The sequence below is a fragment of the Patella vulgata genome, chromosome 3 (genome assembly GCF_932274485.2).
Source record: "Patella vulgata chromosome 3, xgPatVulg1.2, whole genome shotgun sequence".
In the NCBI taxonomy this organism is placed as follows: domain Eukaryota; kingdom Metazoa; phylum Mollusca; class Gastropoda; family Patellidae; genus Patella; species Patella vulgata.
This window is the reverse complement of record NC_065881.2, coordinates 34,495,530-34,517,806: the sequence shown is the minus strand read 5'-3', so window position 1 is coordinate 34,517,806 and position 22,277 is coordinate 34,495,530. Positions and strand designations below refer to the sequence as shown.

The 22,277-nt window shown below is 35.4% G+C and overlaps 1 protein-coding gene across 1 annotated transcript in view; it reads left to right on the top strand.

The window, feature by feature from the left end:
- LOC126816722 (vitelline envelope sperm lysin receptor) overlaps positions 1 to 22,277 on the top strand; it is a 109,856-nt gene that overhangs the window by 36,804 nt on the left and 50,775 nt on the right. The window contains exon 5 of the mRNA XM_050543474.2: positions 6,929 to 7,077. Coding sequence (XP_050399431.1) covers positions 6,929 to 7,077 — 149 coding nt within the window. The remainder of the gene's footprint in view (positions 1 to 6,928; positions 7,078 to 22,277) is intronic.

Genomic DNA, 22,277 nt, shown 5'->3' with positions numbered 1-22,277 from the left:
AGAAGTCGTATCCGATTTAAAAACCCGTATTATTATATCACCGTTACACCCTAAGGACGACTGAGTTCGAATTTCGTGAAAATCGGCCCAAAATTGACAGACAAAATGGCCGCCGTTCGTTCTCAAATAGCGTAAAAATATGGTATATCAAGGTTGTGGACCCTATACAGGTCACAATTTTTATCCGATTTTGTTGAAACTTGAAATGAAAGTTAACAACCCAAAGATCTCGGTTCCTTTCGATATTCGCGCATATCGTACCGTAACTTCCTGAATTATGGCCCATGATTGTACGAAAAATCGCGTTTTTAGCTTGTGGACCCTATAGAGGTCATAATTTTTATCCGATTTAAAAAAAACGTATATCACCGTTACACCCTAAAAACAGCTGAGGTCGAATTTCATGAAAATCGGCCTAAAATCGACAGACAAAATGCCCGCCGTTCGTTCTCAAATAGCGTAAAAATATGGTATATCAAGGTTGTGGACCCTATAGAGGTCACAATTTTTATCCGATTTTGTTGAAACTTGAAATGTAAGTTTATAACCCAAAGATCTCGGTTCCTTTCGATATTCGCGCATATCGGACCTTAACTTCCTGAATTATGGTCCCTGATTGTAGGAAAAATCGCTTTTTTAGCTTGTGGACCCTATATAGGTCATAATTTTTATCAGATTTAAAAAAACGTATTATTATGTCACCGTTACACCCTAAGGACGACGGAGTTCGAATTTCGTGAAAATTGGCCCAAAATTGACAGACAAAATGGCGGCCGTTCGTTCTCAAATAGCGTAAAAATATGGTATATCAAGGTTGTGGACCCTATAGAGGTCACAATTTTGATCCGATTTTGATGAAACTTGAAATACATATTTATAACCCAAAGATCTTGGTTCCTTTCGAAAAATCGAGTTTTTAGCTTGTGGACCCTATATAGGTCATAATTTTTATCAGATTTAAAAAAACGTATTATTATGTCACCGTTACACCCTAAGGACGACGGAGTTCGAATTTCGTGAAAATTGGCCCAAAATTGACAGACAAAATGGCCGCCGTTCGTTATCAAATAGCGTAAAAATATGGTATATCAAGGTTGTGGACCCTATAGAGGTCACAATTTTGATCCGATTTTGATGAAACTTGAAATACATATTTATAACCCAAAGATCTTGGTTCCTTTCGATATTCGCACATATTGGATCATAACTTCCTGAATTGTGGCCCTTGATTGTACGAAAAAATCACTTCTTTTTTTGAGCTTGTTCTCTGTCCATCTCTTGCAAAATGTGGGCGTATCTTGCATGGCAGCCGCTTGTTTGTTTTTTTTGTGTTTTATCCACAAATCGGATTACTCAGAATCTAACCATAGGAACTTTTACCTATCCCCCCAAAAATGGGTGGTGGCTGTTGATTAAATATATTTTCAAAACGTTTTACGCATCCGAAATCACCGAATTTTACGAACGAATGCATTTGACCTACAATGCCGTAACTTTGTGACTATTGGACCTATTTTACTATATCTTTTTTCTTTGAGTACCTTGAGACAATTACTTCAAATCTGCCGATTCAGATTTTCGAATTTCAAAAATTCGTCGTATTTATGACCAATTTGACAACTTCTTTAATAGTTGTACGATTTTCATGAAATTTAGCATGTAAGTAGATCTTACCGATGCGACTTCAAAAATATGATTAGAAATTTGCTAAATTATCTCCCCTTAATGAAATTAAGGATCAAAATTTTCAAAAATCGAAATATAGGTCAGAATGACCTATTTTTTTTTTTTCGATACTAGACAAGTAATTACTGATTCATATACAAAATATGGAGTTTGTCGATCGAACCGGAAATGCCACCATCTTGAAACGCGAAAAGTCTTAATAACTTTTGCGATATTGCACTTACGGACATGGGAGTTATATTTTTCTGAATCCCTGAAGGAATGCCTAAAAAAGGTTCAGAGCAGAATTTTGATTTAGGTCAACTGATCGCCGCCATTTTGAAGTGAATATGAAAAATAGCGAAAAATCGACATTTACGGTCTTCTAAACAAACACAATAGGGCATAGTATGTTCAATACGTCTCCTATTTCTGAAATTAATACATTTCAGGATAGCCGGGATACGGGTCGAATGTTTGGTATTTGAATATTTCAAAAATTCGAATTTCGCCTTTGTTTTCCGTTCCGACAAGGTTGTTTACGAGTGTAGGCCCGCGCATGCGCGTCACAACCCTACTATCGTGCACACCAACTTGAAACTCACCGGGTATCTGGCTTATGGTCCCAAGCACAATTCCAAACAAGAAATTTTAGGGCCCGACCCATGGGGGGCGAGCGGTGGCCATTTTCCCGGAGGTACATAAAGTAAAACAAGAAAATAGAGATGGAACTAGGTGTTCGATTTCAATCTGGAGACAATTTTTGGATGCGCCGAGGTCGGGAATGGGGGGTTAGCCGAAGTTTCGAAGAGATAGGTCCATTTTGTGAAAAAAAATCCCTTCATAACAAACATATTTAGCTGCTTTTGACTTCGCGCATGCGCAACGCTGTAACAAAAGGTACCATGTCTACCAAATTCCGGCGAGGAATTTTCACGTTGGTACCTAGGTGCCCTGAAAATTTCAAGGCGATACCTGCATTCCTTCAAGTCGTTTGTTCTTGGCACGGGAAAGGGAGAATTTCGCCGCGACACCGGAACGGATTGTCCGAGAACCATGAAATTGGGACACAATACGCCCAATACCACCCCGGACTCTGTGCTTTACCCCAATTTTGATCCCATTAAAAAAAAGAGTTTTAGCAAAAAAACGATTTTCGGAATTTAATATTGATTTTAATTAATTTTGAAATTGCAAATGCAAAGAGATTTTATCGCCCCTTCCGTATGTGATAGGTATTAGTACTATACACATTATCCTTAAAAGACAATTTTTTAAAATGACCGCAACGATGTGTCGACATTAGAAACCGAAATCGCCTATTTTGACCTTTTTGGACTGCTGAGGCATCCTTCCGGTGGTCCAAATCTCTGGAATTTCTAGCGGTTGGCTGCTCCGTAATGATATTTATCACATATTAAAAGGAGAAAAAAACTCATATATCAAGAAAAATAAAAAATCGATAACATACGGCAATTTTTTAAGCTAAAAAAACATTAATGGGTGGGGGTGGGCTTCGAATTTATTTTCAACGTTCTCGGAATTCCACACTCTTCTGTTTTTAATATGTGATAGATAGAATCCCAAGGTACATTCCGTGCAAATTTGAAGGTAATCGGACAAACGGAACGTTGCCTAGGCAGAGCAAATCAACCCCGGTCGCGAAAATTTGCTCATTCTTCAACGTTATTATAATATTGTATTATGACCGCCATCTTAGATCCATCTGGGTCCCCGATCCACCGTCACTTATCAAACCACTCCGAAATAGACCCAAAATCCCCAAATCAACCTTAATTTCTTTTGACTTCGCACATGCGCCACGCTGGAACCAAAGGTATCATGACTACCAAATTACGGCGAGGAACAGTTCAAGGCGATAACTGCATTCATTCAGGTCGTTTGTTCTTCACACGGTTCCTGTCGTTCGGCTTTTTTGCGCCATTTACGGCTTCAGTAATTGCGAAAAAAGTGGAATTTCGCCACGACACCGGCACCGATTGTCCGAAAACCATGAAATTTGGACACAATACGCCCATTACCACCCCGGATTTTGTGCGTTACTCCCATTTTGATCCGATTAAAAAAAAAAAAGTTTTAGCAAAAAAAAAAGATTTTCGGTCAACCGATGGTCTCCATTTGGAATTGAATATATATGAAGAACAGTGAAAAATCCACTTGAACAGACGTGAAAATAAACACAATAGGCCGGAATATGTTCAATGCGTCTCTTATTTCTGAAATTAATGCATTTCAGGATAACTCGGGATCAAGATCGATTTTTTGGTGTTTGAAAATTTTCAAAATTTCGTATTTCGCCTTTGACCTCTTACGTGCCGACAAAGTTGTTTGCAGGACAATTTATGCCTTTATTTTTCAAAATTTACAAATTTAACCTAAATATTCGAACAGCTAAGGTCAATCTGATTCAAAAAATATTTTCCTGCCCCTTTTTAGTTCTTTCCCGTCATTTTCGTTTCATGTTCTCATCCGTCCCGTTTTTAAACGGCTTGATCCATTTTTCTGAAACTTCTGGAACGGAAAGTCATTCCGATTACAGCAATCCAACTCTCAGTTATTTCCCTTTAGTTTTCAGATTAGTTTGTTGCCCGGGTGCAATGTTTCTCACTATATTTAGACTTGTAACTTCGCGACTTTTTCACCGATTTTGATAATTATTTTTTGTTGTTCTTTTTTCTTTTAAGATACTTGATATAATCCATGTCACGTGACGATGAATATGAAAGCTTTCATATCTGCATGGGACAGTAGCAGATCTAGTTCTTCTTATTATTTTTTTGTGTTTTATCCACAAATCGGATTTCTCAGAATCTAACCATAGGATCTTTCTGAAACGTATACCCATCCCCCAAAAAATGTGTGGTGGCTGTTGATTAAATATATTTTCAAAACATTTTACGAATCCGAAATCACCGAATTTTACGAACGAATGCATTTGACCTACAATGCTGTAACTTTGCGACTATTTGACCTATTTTACTAAATCTTTTTTCTTTGAGTACCTTGAGACAATTACTTCAAATGTGCAAATTCAGATTTTCGAATTTCGAAAATTCGTCGCTGTGATTTCAAACCGGTATTTATGACCAATTTGACAACTTCTTTAATAGTTGTACGATTTTCATGAAATTTAGCATTCAAAAATATAATTAGAAATTTGCTAAATTATCTCCCCTTAATGAAATTAAGGATCAAAATTTTCAAAAAAATCATCGAAATATATGTCAGAATGACCTAATTTTTTATTTCGATACTAGACAAGTAATTACTGATTCATATACAAAATATGGAGTTTGTCGATCGAACCGGAAATGCGACCATCTTGAAACGTGAAAAGTCCTAATAACTTTTGCGATATTGCACTTACAGACATGGGAGTTATATTTTCTGAATCCCTGAAGGAATGCCTAAAAAAGGTTCAGAGCAGAATTTTGATTTAGGTCAACTGATGGCCGCCATTTTGAAGTGAATATGAAAAATAGCGAAAAATCGACATTTACGGTCTTCTAAACAAACACAATAGGGCATAGTATGTTCAATACGTCTCCTATTTCTGAAATTAATACATTTCAGGATAGCCGGGATACGGGTCGAATGTTTGGTATTTGAATATTTCAAAAATTCGAATTTCGCCTTTGATGTTTTCCGTGCCGACAAGGTTGTTTTCGAGTGTAGGCCCGCGCATGCGCGTCACAACCCTACTATCGTGCACACCAACTTGAAACTCACCGGGTATCTGGCTTATGGTCCCAAGCACAATTCCAAACAAGAAATTTTAGGGCCCGACCCATGGGGGACGAGCGGTGGCCATTTTCCCGGGGGTACATAAAGTAAAACAAGAAAATAGAGATGGAACTAGGTGTTTGATTTTAATTTGGAGACAATTTTTGGATGCGCCGAGGTCGGAAATGGGGGGTTAGCCGAAGTTTCGAAGAGATAGGTCCATATTGTAAAAATATCCCTTCATAACAAACATATTTAGCTGCTTTTGAATTCGCGCATGCGCAACGCTGGAACCAAAGGTACCATGTCTACCAAATTCCGACTAGGAACTTTTCACGTTGAAACCTAGGTGCCCTGAAATTTTCAAGGCGATACCTGCATTCCTTCAAGTCTTTTGTTCTTGGCACAGCTCCAGGTCGGCTGCCGTTCTCTTTTTTTCCAAGTCCAGATACGGCTTCAGTAAGGGCGAAAAAAGTGGAATTTCGCCACGACACCATGAAATTTGGACACAATACGCCCATTACCACCCCGGACTATGTGCCTTACTCCCATTTTGATCCGATTAAAAAAAAGAGTTTCAGTTAAAAAAAAAAAAAAATTCGGAATTTAAATTTGGTTTTAATTAATTTTGAAATTGCAAATGCAAAGGGATCTTATCGCCTCTTCCGTATGTGATTGTTATTATCCTTAAAAGACATTTTTTTAAAATGACCGCAACACTAAAAACCGAAATCTCTATTTTGACTTTATCATACATTAAATATTATATGCATGCGGTTAATTTTTATACGCCCACATTGAAATGTGGTCGTATATTGTCGTCGCCCCTTTCCGGCCGGCTAAAGTTTGTATGAGATTACTTTAAATTGATACAGTGTTTAAGGTCATGAGACGAAGAAGCCTATTGATTTTCAGCGATTTCCGATAATTACAGTCAGAGATATGGCCCTTGGTCACTTTAAAAAATCTTGTGGACGCTCTAGAGGCTAAATTTAGTATCCGGTCGACTTTAAATGTATAGACAGTGGCAATTATTATTCGATTTACATAAAATTTTCACCATGTGATGCCTTATGCCATTTCGGATTTCATAAAACTAATTGAACATTTTCATTATCACCGGAAGTACTGTACACTTACAGGTAACAAATGTATAAAATGAATTTATATTGCTGGATTTGGTTGATTCGGCATCCATTTTATTTGATTTGTGAAATGCTTATGTGGAAACCTGTTTAATGGTTTCATTGGTACCGGAAGTGACATGTTTAGGGTACCGTGACACCGGTGAAACCTGTCATTACTGCATCGCAGTTCTTGTTATTTTATAATTAAAAAGGGAATCGCATTTCAAATGATTTTAATCAGATTACCCTTGCATCCAAATATTCTCAACGCCGTTCTTTCCTTAAATCCACGGACAATAAAATAAGAATTGTAACCGTTCTTATATTTCACATTCCATTATTTGAATTACCTTGTGTCTTACCATATGTTGACATTTGAAAACAATTTACAGAAAAAGAAGAATGCTAACATCTTTACATTAAAGCTGTTTGTTATATGGGGTAATACTGATATATTGGTTACACATGAAAAAGAATACATCATCACATGTACCTATGATGAGAATGGTAACAGAATTGGAAGCGAACATGAAGTAGTACGGTAGGTCATACCATTCAATTTAAGGCGTCCAGTGCCAGACTAGTCGTCTGAAGACATTTTATTTTTGCGAAAAGCAAGATTGTATTACGTTATTTTACGGAATAAACGGTGGAAGGACCAGGAATTTCCGTGAAATTTAGGGATACATTTTTTTATTCCATTCTATAGTGGACTTAATTCTGTTATTTTACGGGATAAACGGTGGAATGCAACGATAAGTAATCGTATACATATATAATCATTTCTAATAATTATCAAGTGATAGTATTCAATTTATTAACAATAATATGAAGAATCATATTTTGTAAATTTTGGTATGTTATGTTATTTAACGGGATAAACGGTGAATGGCCAGGAATTTATGAATTATTTCATAAATGAATTATTTGCAAATGCAACGATAAGTAATCGTATACATATATAATTATTTCGAATAATTATCAAGTGATAGTATTCAATTTATTAACAATAATATGAAGAATCATATTTTGTAAATTTTGGTATATTATGTCATGTATATCTAATTTCCATTATTTATAAGATCTATAAAGTGTATTGTTATTGATCATTGTAATTATTTTCATAAATGTATAAAAATGTTTTAACGCTCCGTGTGTATAAGTTGTATTATCTGGTAATCAGGCACGCTTAAATCCAGTTTGACTTTATGAGGGATAGACGTATTACCAAAATGCCCATGTAAATCGACTATAATCGAAATTATATAAAGCGAAACAGGTATATCATTTGAGCAGCTTCAGGCAAATTGTTTAACCAATATGGCGGATGTTCAGTTGTTGATGATAAAGGACAACAAAGAGTAGGTGTCAGTGAAAGATGTTCAGAATATCGTGCGCGTAACATTATTTTAGTTGATCGAGCGAAATCTCGCACTCGTATTCCAGCACCCGGATTCGAGATCAAGTTAGCACACCTATTCTCTCACCGTATTCTAGCACCCAGATTCGAGATCAAGTTAGCCCACATATTCCAAGAAAACCCGAGATATAAATATCACGAAAATAATTGTTACTTTATATTAGAAAATAAAATTTTAAAACGTATTAATGCAAAGTATATATGTAATAGATCCTCCGACCCCACCCCACACCCCATAATTTACTATTACCGTAAACATATTAAAATATCGCACACTAGGCTAACTTATCATGCAAAAAAGGGGTACGTCCATTTTGCATCAGAAAGCACCCCAACTAGATTTGGTGGGAAAATGTTTTTTGTTTCACGGAATCAAGAGATGAATAAACTACTAGAATACAAAATTTCAGAAGGCTCCTATGTTGGCGTTTCGAGATATATTACCGTAAACATCCTAAAATATTGGAGAATCGGGTTAGGGTAGGCTCACTGCGCACGTAATAACTTCTAAACTAGCTTTGGTAGCTTCAATATCTTCATTTCACCAACTAGACGGGTGCATAAGGCACGAACATGCCAAATTTCATTAACTTTCTATGTTGGTGTCAAAGTTCCTAGCAGCCGGATTCGAGACGGAGTTTGTGGGTTCAATAAACAACGGGTACGCCCACACTGCATCAAAAACTACCCAAACCAGCTTTGGTGGAAAATGTTTTTTGTTTCACGGAATCAAGTGATGAATTATTGAATAAACTAATACAATACAAAATTTCAGAAGGCTCCTATACTGGCTTTTGGTATAACTCGATACGCCAACATAGAAAGTTAATGAAATTTGGCTTGTTTATACCTTATCCATCTGTCGATTTGGTGAAATAGAGTTCGAAGCCACCAAAGCTAGTTTAGAAGTTATTGCGTGCGTATTGAGCCTACCCTAACCTGATTCCCCCATAGTTTTAGTATGTTTACGGTGATATTATCTCGAAAAGCCAGTAAAGGAAGCTTATGAAATTTTGTATTCTAGTAGTTTATTCATCCCTTAACTCCTTGAAACAAAAAACATTTTGCCACCAAAACTGGTTTGGGTGTTTTTTGATGCAGTGTGGGCGTAATCCGTGTTTATTGAACCAACGAACGCCTCCTTGAATCCGGGTGCTAGGAACTTGGCAGTGGTATAACTCGATACGCCAACATAGAAAGTTGATGAAATTTGGCATGTTAATGTCTTATGCACCTGTCCAGTTGGTGAAATAAAGATATTGAAGCCACCAAAGCTAGTTTAGAAGTTATTGCGTGCGCAGTGAACCTACCCCGACCCGATTCCCCCATATGTTTAGTACGGTCATATATCTTCAAACGCCAACATAGGAGCCTTCTGAAAGTTTGTATTCTAGTAGTTATACATCTCTTGATTCCGTGAAACAAAAACCATTTTCCCACCAAATCTGGTTGGGGTGCTTTATGATGCAAAATTGACGTGCCCCTTTTTTGCATGCTCAGTTAGCCTAGTGTTCGATATTTTAGTATGTTTACGGTAATAGTATATTTTGGGGGGTGGGGTGGGGTCGGGGGATCTATTACATATATACTTTGCATTAATATGTTTTAAAATTTTATTTTTTAATATAAAGGTAACAATTATTTTCTTGGCGCTAGGAATATGTGGGCTAACTTTATCTCGAATCCGGGTGCTGGAATACGGTGAGAGAATGTGTGCTAACTTGATCTCGAATCCGGGTGCTGGAATGCGTCGGTGTTTTGTCCGAGGTGCGATGAATTCGATTGGAAATGTGTCGTGGATGCGAGTGACGATACTATATTTACCCCAACAGCTGATGCACGTGTGGAAATACCTAACAGTAATGATAACGGTATTGCAAATAACACAGAAGCGTATGGTGAAGCAATAAAAGTAATTGTACACAATCCCAATGTTGCTGATGTCACTGAAGTAGTTACCCCTACTGATGCATATGGATCTGTAGGTAATATTAATATATGTGATAAATTAAATTCAAATGTTGATCAAGTTGCTAATGTTTTTTGCAATTAGATGATGGGCCAATAAGTGAAGTTGATTTGATAAAACGGTTAATGATGATAGTGAATTTGAAATAGTTCTAATTATAGTTGGGTGTCTAAAAGACATTCAACAGAACGCAAGTCATCATATCCTCGGCGCAATAGGAAATCGGTTGCTTATAATCTTTAAAAAGTAAAATTGGTAAAATAAGAAAGTGGTCATAAATCCACTTGCGGGTGATCGTATGAAAGTTTCGATTGAATGTGCCCTTAAAAAAAAAAAAATTAAAATAAAATATTTAAGATAAAATAATGTTAACCATTTTCTCGCTTTATATTTTAATGGTTAAAGTAGCTACAATTAATGTCAATAGACTTACGAACGTGAATAAATTCAGTAATTTAATAGCTAATTTTCAGAGCAAAAGTTTAGATTTTGTGTGCGTTCAAGAAACCCATTGGGACAATTTTATTAATTCTTATAAACATGTTTGGAGTGGTGACATTTATTTTTCAAATAGTCTACATGGTTTTAAAGTTTGAGCTTCGTGTCCTAAAAATACGGCGGGACGATTTACCCAATACTACCCAATACCACCCAATACCGCTCGAATACCACTCCAATATCACCACATACTAGCCAATACTGCAACATAATGGTGCCAAATGAGCATATTACTTGATTTTTGTTTTCAAAAATGAGATATATCGTGGGAAATGTACTTCAAATGTGATTACCGATGTCTGGATGTTCCTTTTGCCTCCCTATATCACCCAAATCAAGCAAATAATAACCCAATAATACGAAATACTTATCAAATACTACTTAATACTACCCAATATTATAAAATACAAACCTAATATCGTCAATTAGTACCACTTCAGTATAATAACTGCAACGAATATTCGATAATTTACAGAAAATTAAAATATTTACGCAGTTATCTTCCTTTACAACCGACAAATAGATTTTAGATTGCTACTCAGATTAATCATCTTGTTGGTCTTTGCAGTTTGTTTCCAAGACAAAAAAAAGTTTTAAAAGTTAACAAAGATTTAAAAAATGCATTAAAATAAAATCAGTTTATAAAATAAACAGCCAAGTATTTTAGAGGTTGATTTACAAATGTTCATTTAAACATGCATTATGCAAGAGCAAAATCTGCTTATTACAAGTCTTTCTTTAGGCCTGAAATGTTATCTAAATTATCAATTAGACATTAATTAACTTATCCAGACCATAATAAACTTTCGGTGTCAAGACTAGCCTTCGATGTTGGCTGGATTAGATTTCTATATGCCGCTAACGGCCATTGATAATTAAATAAAAAAAAGTGGATAATCGAGACAATGCTGTTTATATTAATGATTTTAGTAATGACCGAGACTATGCAAAAATTACATCCGCTTTTTTCTCGGCTCATAGTGGATCAATTTGACTGAAATTTTCAGCAAATTACCTTTACACTATCTAGTTTTTAACTATTATAGCGAGAACTGCCATCTCTTTATCTTATCTCCTGCACATGCTTATTACAATGCACATCTTTATTACAAATGTGTAATGTTCTACTCGTATATACATTCCACCTGACTTAACAATTAATCAATAGGGTTAAGATTGTTGATTGGATATTCAACTTTTGATTTATTTATATAATCAAAGAACCCGACAGAGCTGTAACAGGCCGCAAATGATAGTTTTGATGAACTGAGAAGTGTCGCGTCGAGAATTACACACTGGAAAGAAACATGTGCAATTTTGTTAATTTTAAAATAAACATCGTGCAGTAAGTAAATACGCAACATCTTAATAGTTGACATAAAAAATGAATATTATGCAATTGTTTTGTTAAAGCATTAATTTTAAAATAAATACAAACAATCGACACTAACTAGGTAATTTCGGGACTAACATATAGTTCAATATTATTTCATTAACTCACTTGCGCGAAGGGGTGTTTAACAGTGAGATGAAACCGGGGTACCCGAGAAAACCCACATTGTTTGACAGACGACCTTATCAAGTGGTAAGAGACAGATGGGCCATTTTGGGAATAAAATATGGTATATCGTAATACTTGTTTTTCTTATTTAAAGTTTGTCATCTTGGAAACCAACTGCAAAGCCAAAGAAGATGATTAAACGGAGTAGCAATCTAAGATCAATTTACCGGTTGTAAAGGGAGATAACTGGGTAAACATTTCAATTTTCTGCAAAATATCGAATATTCCTTGCAGTAATTATACTAATGCGCTATTATTTGACAATATCAGGTTATTTGATCATATTGGGTAGTATTTGGTAGTATTTGATGAGTATTTGGTAGTATTGGGTTATTATAGGTTTGTTTGGGATGGTATAGGGAGGCAAATGGAACAGCCAGACATCGTTATCGCATTTTAAGTACATTTCCCGTGATATAACTCTTTATTTTTTTTAAAAAATCAAATGATATGTCTATTTTGCATCATTATGTTGTAGTATTGGGTAGTATGTGGTGGTATTAAGGTGGTATTGGGTAGTATTCGGTAGTATTTGGTAAATAGTCCCACCCTTAAAAATACACTGTTTACTCTGACGATGATGGTCGATATCTTGAATGTGATATTAAAATTAATGAGTGTACTTTTAAACTTATGTTTTTGTGCGCCGATTATTCAGAAAGATAGGAGAGACTTCTTCATCAAATTGGTGGCAGAATATTTAAAAATTCTATTTGTGGAGATGAACGGGTTTGCTGATCGATCTAAAATGTCTGCTTACGGTGTACCAACCAAGGATCTCTTTGATTTTGCGTCTGCTAATAATTTATTTCACATTTGCGAAGGAAAAACCCAGGCAAAGATACTTTTACGCGTCAACACGTACAAGGTATGCTGAAGCAGTCTCGATTGGGCTATATATTTACCACTTCATCGATTCTGGTGTTTATATCTTATTGGTTTATATCCCATACTACAACTAGTGATCATAGTTTTGTTACTGCTTTTCTCAATTTTAACAACTATGATAAAGGGCCTACAATAAGTATCTTAAAGAACATGAATATTGTGAAGGTCTTTTTATCCTTCCACATCTTATGGTAAACGCTCTTTTTCCTACGCTTCTCCTTTTCTGTGAAATACCCTTAAACCTCTCAATATTAAACTATCTGATAGCATTGAAAGTTTTAAACACACCTTTTTGTTAACTACTATGGCTTTTAATGCAGGTATCCGAGTTCATTGTATACTGTTTTAGGCGCTGTTCTTTTTTATTCTTTATTACTTTTACCTGTTTTAATTTGTTTATTACATGTCATATTTTATCATAATCTTTACTACCATATTTTGATATCGTATGCCATTTTAATTTCATCCATTTAATTAGGCTTTCAGACTTTTGTCTGAAAGACTATTGTTTTTACTAAAATTATTATTATTAGGCTTTCAGACTTTAAAGACTGTTTTTACTAAAATTATTAGGCTCTATTATTTATTGTAACAGATTTTCAAACAAAAAGTTATACATTCAGATAGCTGTCCTAATTACGATTCTAACCATGTATAATATATATATTGAGTTATTGAAATTTAATTTTCGATATTTTGACATTTTGATATTTTTGACACTTTTGAACATAGGATTTACCAGGGGCATTTTATCTGATCAGACAATGTAATATTTCATTACATAGCCCTGTGGCTATTTGATAAGCCAATCCGGTTATTAAAACTATCCCGACAATAATCTCCATACCGGAAGTATTCAAAAAATGAAGAAAAAAGGTTAAAAAAAATAGCGCTCTTGCGAAAAACTTGATTTCTCCATCAGATGTTAGCGGATCAAAAGAACTAAAGTATCGCTGGATAGCCCCATTAATGGACTATCATATGACATCTGATACGATTTAGATGGCTAGAAAATAAATTATGGTACGCCGAAAATCTAGTATTTTCCGTTTTGGGGCATTTTGAGACGCCATTTTCTCGGAAACGAAAACTACGATTTTTCTTAAACTTTTTTTACTCAGAGTCCTATCGGTGGACTATAGCGTGGGTCCAAAAATAAAAGCATTGAAATAATATAAGTGGTCGAAAAAAATCCTCAATCTTGGAAAAAAGTTGAAAAATCCTTAAATTACTGAAAATGATATTTTGAGAAAAAAAACCGTAAAAAGTAAAACAAAAATGGTGATCTTGCGAAAAAGGTGATTACTACGCCAGATTTCACCGAATCAAAACATCTAAAGTGTCATTGGATAGTTCGAACAATGGACGATCTTATGACATCTAAATGGTAAAAATTCGCAGGTTAGGCAATATTTGATGGAACGCTGAAAATCTATTATTTTCCTTTTTGGAGCCTATTCAGACGCTTTAATCTCGAAAACTTCTCATTTCCTTTCTTAAACTTCAGTTACTTAGAGTCCTAACGGGAGTCTATGGTGTGAATCCAATATAGTATAAATGGTCCAAAAGGGCGACAATCTTTGAAAAAAGTCCAAAAATCGTTATATCTGTAAATCTGCTTCTAATGGTATAAGGGAGGTAAAACTGCCCAAAAGATCTTTCTGAAACTTCTGGTACAGGAAGTTAAGTTGTTAAATACCACTTGTTAAATCTATCCCGATAATGATCCGTAAACAGGAAGTAGTCAAAAATATATTCGACAACGGCACCGATTGTCCGACAACCATGAAAGTTGGACACAATACGCCCATTACCACCCCGGACTCTGTGCTTTACCCCCATTTTGATCCCCTTTTAAAATGATTTTTAGCAACAAAAAAAACGATTTTCGGAATTTAATATTAGTTTTAATGAATTTTGAAATTGCAAATGCAAAGGGATTTTATCGCCTCTTTCGTATGTGATAGGTATTAGTACTATACACATTATCCTTAAAAGACAATTTTTTAAAATGCCCGCAACGATGTTTGCGACACTAAAATCCGAAATCGCCTATTTTGACGATCCACCGTCACATACCAAACCACTCCGAAATATACCTAAAATCTCCAAATCGACCGTAATTTCTTTTGAATTCGCGAGGAACTTTTCACGTTGGTACCTAGGTGCCCTGATAAATTGAAGGCGATACCTGCATTCGTTCAGGTCGTTTGTTCTTCACACGGTTCCTGCCGTTCGGCTTTTTCCGCCATTTACGGCTTCAGTAAGGGCGAAAAAGGTGGAATTTGGCCACGACACCGGCACCGATTGTCCGAAAACCATGAAATTTGGACACAATACGCCCATTACCACCCCGGACTCTGTGCCTTACTCCCATTTTGAACCGATTAAAAAAAAGTTTCAGCAAAAAAAAAAAAAATTTCGGAATTTAAATTTGGTTTTAATTAATTTTGAAATTGCAAATGCAAAAGGATCTTATCGCCTCTTCTGTATGTGATTGCTATTAGTACTATACACATTATCCTTAAAAGACATTTTTTTTAAAAATGACCGCAACACTAAAAAACGAAATCGCCTATTTTATCATACATTAAATATTATATGCATGCGGTAAATTTTTATACGCCAACATTGAAATGTGGTCGTATATTGTCGTCGCCCCCGTCCTGTGGGCTAAAGTTAGTTTGCGATTACTTTAAATTTATACAGTGTTTAAGGTCATGAGACGAAGAAGCCTATTGATTTTCAGCGATTTCCGATAATTAGTCAGAGTTATGGCCCTTGATCACTTCAAAAAATCTTGTGGACGCTCTAGAGGCTAAATTTAGTATCCGATCGACTTGTTTAAGGTCATGAGACGAAGAAGCCTATTGATTTTAAGCGATTTCCGATAATTACTGTCAGAGTTATGGCCCTTGATCACTTCAAAAAATCTTGTGGACGCAATAGAGGTTAAATTTTACTAATTCTTTTTTCTTTGAGTACCTTGAAACATTTACTTCAAATCGCTGTGATTTCGAACCGGAAGTTGAGACCAACTTGACAACTTCTTTAATAGTTGCACGATTTTTATGAAATTTAGTATATAAGTAGATCTTATCGATGCGACTTGAAAATTTTCATTAGAAATGTTCTAAATTATCTCCCCTTGATGAAATTTTTAAAATAAATCGACGAAATATAGGTCAGATTACCTTGAATTTTTTTCTCTGTACTAGCTTAGAAAGTACTGATGTGTACACAAAATATGAAGTCTGCCGATTGAACCAGAAGTGCCACCATCTTACGAATGCATTTGACCTACATTGCTGTAACTTTGTGACTATTTGACCTATTTTACTATTTTTTTTTCTTTGAGTACATTGAAACATTTACTTCAAATCTGCAATTTCGAATTTCGAAAATTCGTCGCTGTGATTTCGAACCGGAAGTTGAAACCAACTTGACAACTTGCACGATTTTCATGAAATTTAGTATGTAAATAGATCTTACCGATGCGACTTGAAAGATCTTATTAGAAATTTTCTAAATTATCTCCTCTTGATGAAATTAAGGATCAAAGTTTTCCAAAAAAAATCGACGAAATATAGCTCAGATTGCCTTGAATTTTTTATCTGTACTAGCTTAGACAGTATTGATGTGTACACAAAATATGAAGTCTGCCGATTGAACCGGAAGTGCCACCATCTTAAAACGTGAAAAATCCATAAGGCTTTTGCAATATTTTAATAGACATTGGGGTTACATTTTCTGAATCCTTGAAGGAATGCCTAAAAATCTATCGGATTTGAATTTTGATCTAGGTCAATTGATGGAAACCATTTTGAACTGAATATGAGAAAATGTGAAAAATCGACGATAACGGACATGAAAATGAAAACAATAGGCCGTAGTTTGGAGAATACTTCTCCTATTTCGAAAATGAATACATTTCTGGATAGCCGGGATCAGGGTCCAATTTATGGTATTTGAAAATGTCACATTTTGAATTTTGCCTTTGTAGTTTTTCGAGCCGACAGAGTTGTTTACGAGTGAAAAATCGCATTAACTTCGCGAGTTTTTGACCGATTTTAATTGTTTTTTTTTATCTTGTTGAGATTCTTTATATGACCCTTGACATGTAACAGGAAGTGATTGTGAATATGAAAGCTTAAATATCTGCTTAGCAGATCTAGTTAAGCTTTCATATTTCATATGAAAGCTTATTGTTTCTGTTAAGGTTATTAAGCTTTCATATTTCATATGAAAGCTTATTGTTTTTGTTAAGATTATTATTATTTTTTTTTTTTGTGTGTACTTTCTGCAAATCGGATTTTTCAGAATCTAACCATAGGATCTTTCTGAAACTGTCATTGACATTTCGTCCCGGAAGTAAAACAGAATTGTCAACTTCTTTGATATTGGTACGATTTTCATGAAATTTGGAATGAATGTAGATGTCATTGACACAACTTCAACGATACCATTAAAAATGCCCTAACTTATGTCCCCTTGGAGAAATTAAGGATTAAAGTTTTCAAAAAAATCGACTAAATATAGGTCAGATTGGCTTGAAAAGTTTTTTTTCTTTACGAGCTACGACACTACTGATTCGTTCACGGAAAACGGAGTTTGTAGCCCATTCCGGAAGTGCCACCATCTTGAAATGTGAAATATCGCTAAGGCTTTTTTGATATTTTACTAACAGACAAGGGAATTATATTTTCCGAATCCTTGAAGAAAAGCCCATCAATTGTAGGAATTAGAATTTTGATTTTTGGCAAATGATGGACGCCATTTTGAATTGAAAATGAAAAATAGTGAAAAATCCACATTAATGGGCTTTAAAACATCCACAATTGGTCGTGGCTTAAAGAATCTGTCTCCTATTACCGAAATTAATACATTTCAAGATAGCCTGGCTCATGGTCGAATGTTTGGTATTTGAATATTTCAAAAATTCGAATTTCGCCTTTGATGTTTTCCGTGCCGACAAGGTTGCTTTGAGTTTAGCTGTTTTTGATTTCGCGCATGGTACCATGAGTACCAAATTCCAGCGAGGAACTTTTCACGCTGGTACCTAGGTACCCTGAAAATTTCAAGGTGATACCTGCATTCGTTCAAGTCGTTTGTTCTTGGCACGGCCGTTCCTTTTTTTTTTTTCTAAGTCAATTTACGGCTTCCATAAGGGGAAAAAGGTGGAATTTCGCCGCGAAACCAGCGGCGATTGTCCGAAAACCATGAAATTTGGACACAATACGCCCATTACCACCCCGGACTCTGTGCTTTATTCCCATTTTGATCCCATAAAAAAAAGAGTTTTAGCAAAAAACCGATTTTCAGAATTTAATATTGGTTTTAATTAGTTTTGAAATTGCAAATGCAAAGAGATTTTATCGCCTCTCCCGTATGTGATAGGTATTAGTACTATACACATTATCCTTTAAAGATAATTTTTTAAAATGACCGCAACGATGTATCGACACTAGAAACCGAAATCGCCTATTTTGACCTTTTTGGACTGCTGAGGCATCCTTCCGGTGGTCCAAATCTCTGGAATTTCTAGCGGTTGTCTGCGCCGCGATGATATTTATCACATATTAAAAGGAGAAGATGCTCAAGAACAATAAAAATTCGATAAAATACGGCAATTTTTTAAGCAAAAAAACTTTGATCGGTGGTTGTGGGTTTCGAATTTATTTTCAACGTTCTCGGAATTCCAGACTCTTCTATTTTCAATATGTGATAGCTTGAATCCCAAGGTACATCCCGTGGAAATTTGAAGGCAATCGGCCCAACGGAACGTTGCCTGGGCAGAGCAAATCAACCCCGGTAGCGAAAATTTGCTCATTCTTCAACGCTTATTATAATAGATCAATCCGGGTCCCCGATCCACCGTCAAATACCAAACCACTCCGAAATATACCCAAAATCCCCCGTAATTTCTTTTGACTTCGCGCATGCGCCACGCTGGAACCAAAGGTACGATGACTACCAAATTCCGACGAGGAACTTTTCACGCTGGTACCTAGGTGCCCTCAGAAATTCAAGGCGATACCTGCATTCGTTCAGGTCGTTTGTTCTTCACATGGTTCCTTTCGTTCGGCTTTTTCCGCCATTTACGGCTTCAGTAAGTGCGAAAAAAGTGAAATATCGCCACGACACCGGCACCGATTGTCCGAAAACCATGAAATTTGGACACAATACGCCCATTGCCACCCGGACCTTGTGCCCTACTCCCATTTTGATCCGATTAAAACAAAAGAGTTTTAGCAAAAAAAAAAAGATTTTCTGTCAACTGATGGTCTCCATTTGGAATTGAATATGAAGAACAGTGAAAAATCCACTTGAACAGACGTGAAGATAACCCACAATAGGCTGTAATATGTTCAATCAATTAATTAATGCATTTCAGGATAGCTCGAGATCAAGATCGATTTTTTGGTGTTTGAAAATTTTCAAAATTTCATATTTCGCCTTTGACCTTTTACGTGCCGACAAAGTTGTTTACAGGACAATTCATCCGTCCCGTTTTTAAACGGCTTGATCCATTTTTCTGAAACTTCTGGAACAGAAAGTCATTCCGATTACAGCAATCCAACTCTCAGTTATTTCCCTTTAGTTTTCAGATTATTTTGTTGCCCGGGTGCAATGTTTCTCACTATATTTAGACTTGTAACTTCGCGACTTTTTCACCGATTTTGATAATTATTTTTTGTTCTTTTTTCTTTTAAGAAACTTGATATAATCCATGTCTCGTGACGATGGATATGAAAGCTTTCATATCTGAATAGGACAGTAGCAGATCTAGTTATTTTTTTTTGTGTGTTTTAACCACGAATCGGATTTCTCAGAATCTAACCATAGGATCTTTCTGAAACTTTTACCCGTCACCCCAAAAAATGGGTGGTGGCTGTTGATTAAATATATTTTCAAAACGTTTTACGAATCCGAAATCACCGAATTTTACGAACGAATGCATTTGACCTACAATGCTGTAACTTTGTGACTATTTGACCTATTTTACTAAATCTTTTTTTCTTTGAGTACCTTGAGACATTTACTTCAAATCTGCAGATTCAGATTTTCGGATTTCGAAAATTCGTCGCTGTGATTTCGAACCGGTATTTATGACCAATTTGACAACTTCTTTAATAGTTGTACCATTTTCATGAAATTTAGCATGTAAGTAGATCTTACCGATGCGACTTCAAAAATATGATTAGAAATTAGCTAAAAGAATGACCTAAAAAAAAATTCGATACTAGACAAGTAATTACTGATTCATATACAAAATATGGAGTTTGTCGATCGAACCGGAAGTGCCACCATCTTGAAACGTGAAAAGTCCTAATAACTTTTGCGATATTGCACTTACAGACATGGGAGTTATATTTTCTGAATCCCTGAAGGAATGCCTAAAAAAGGTTCAGAGCAGAATTTTGATTTAGGTCAACTGATTGCCGCCATTTTGAAGTGAATATGAAAAATAGCGAAAAATCGACATTTACGGTCTTCCAAACAAACACAATAGGGCATAGTATGTTCAATTCGTCTCCTATTTCTGAAATTAATACATTTCAGAATAGCCAGGATACGGGTCGAATGTTCGGTATTTGAATATTTCAAAATATTTCGAATAACGAAAATTAAATTAAAATATTTCAATTCTTATTATACATCGCTAGAATCGTAATTAGGTCAACTATCTGAATGTGTAACTTTTTTGTAAAAATTTGTTTAAATAATAAAGTAATAGAACATTTTCCAAATTTTCACGATTTTTCAACTTTTTTCGATTTTCAGTACGTTATTTTACCTATTCCAGACATTTCAATGTCTTATTGGATGGATTCATGCACAACACTACCGGAGGGACTCTGATAGGAAAAGTTTAAGAAAAATCCTTGGAGCAGTTTTCGAGATACAGGCGTCCAAAAACGCTCTAAATCAGAAAATACTTGATTTTCAGCATGTCATATTTTGCTGCTTGGTCATACTATCTGTATAAATTGGGCATCATACGACAGTCCATTCCTCAGGCAACTCAAAGAAAGCTTAAATCTTTTAATCAATTGATACTGGACGGAGAAATCGAGTTTTTCCTCCAAAACACCCATTTTTTGCGGGTTTTTTTCCCAAATATCTATCATTATTTTGACTACTTCCGGTTTCCGGATCGTTGTTGAAATTGCTTTATGCAGCGGTCTGACTATATAGCTTTATGTTCCAGTAGTTTCAGAAACATCAATTGAGGCTTTCAAAAGAATATGAGGGTTATAAAATGGGCAGAAAATTCGAAAAAATTCGAAAAATAAAGGGCGAGAACTCTGAATGAAACTTATATTATTGGAATCGGATAGATTTCAGGTATCCCAAAATGTAGGTCAAATTTGAAAATTTTGCAGAATAACAAAAACTGTCTCGTAAACAAAGTATTTTCAAAATTCGAAGGACAAAAGCCATAGATGAATGTTCGAAATTGAACAATGTGAGATAGCCATTATCTCGGAAAAGATTCGGGGTTTCCGAAAATGTCATTTGTTTGAAAATAGGTAAAGAATTGACGAAACCACGGCCGATTTTCAATTCCGGAAAAAAGTACAAAATTCGGTTACTTCCGTTATGCGCAGAAGTTTCAAAATTGATTTATCAAGTAGCCACCACACGGTTTCCCCAATAGAAAATTTGGTTCCAGATCGATATCTGTTTCCGATCATGGAGAATGGGCTCCCGCGGAAAAATATAATAATAATAACTAGACCTGCAAGCAGAGCTGAACCGGCTTTCAGGAATCAGACAGGAAGTGTGTCATACAATAGCCCATTTATCGAGCTACCAAACGATACATTAGATGTTTTGATCCGGTCACACCCGACGGTGAAATCCCGATTGTTGCAAGAGCACCTATTTTTTTACTGTCTTTTTAAAAAAAAAAAAAAAATATCGAATATGTTTTTGACTACTTCCTATCTACGGATCTTTATCGGGATAGATTTAACAAGTGGTATGGGAATTCAACTTCCTGTACCAGAAGTTTCAGAAAGATCAATTGGGCAGTTTTACCTCCATTATACCATTAGAAGCAGATTTACAATATAACGATTTTTTGACTTTTTTCAAAGATTGTCGCCCTTTTGGACCATTTATACTATATTGGATTCACACCATAGACTCCCGTTAGGACTCTAAGTAACAGAAGTTTAAGAAATGAAATAAGAGAATTTTCGAAATAAAAGCTTCTGAATAGGCTCCAAAAAGGAAAATAATAGATTTTCAGCGTTCCATTATATATTGCCTAACTCGCGAATTTTTACCATTTAGATGTCACAAGTTCATCCATTGTTCGAACTATCCAATGACACTTTAGTTGTTTTAATTCGGTGAAATCTTACGTAGTAATCACTTTTTTCGCAAGATCACCAT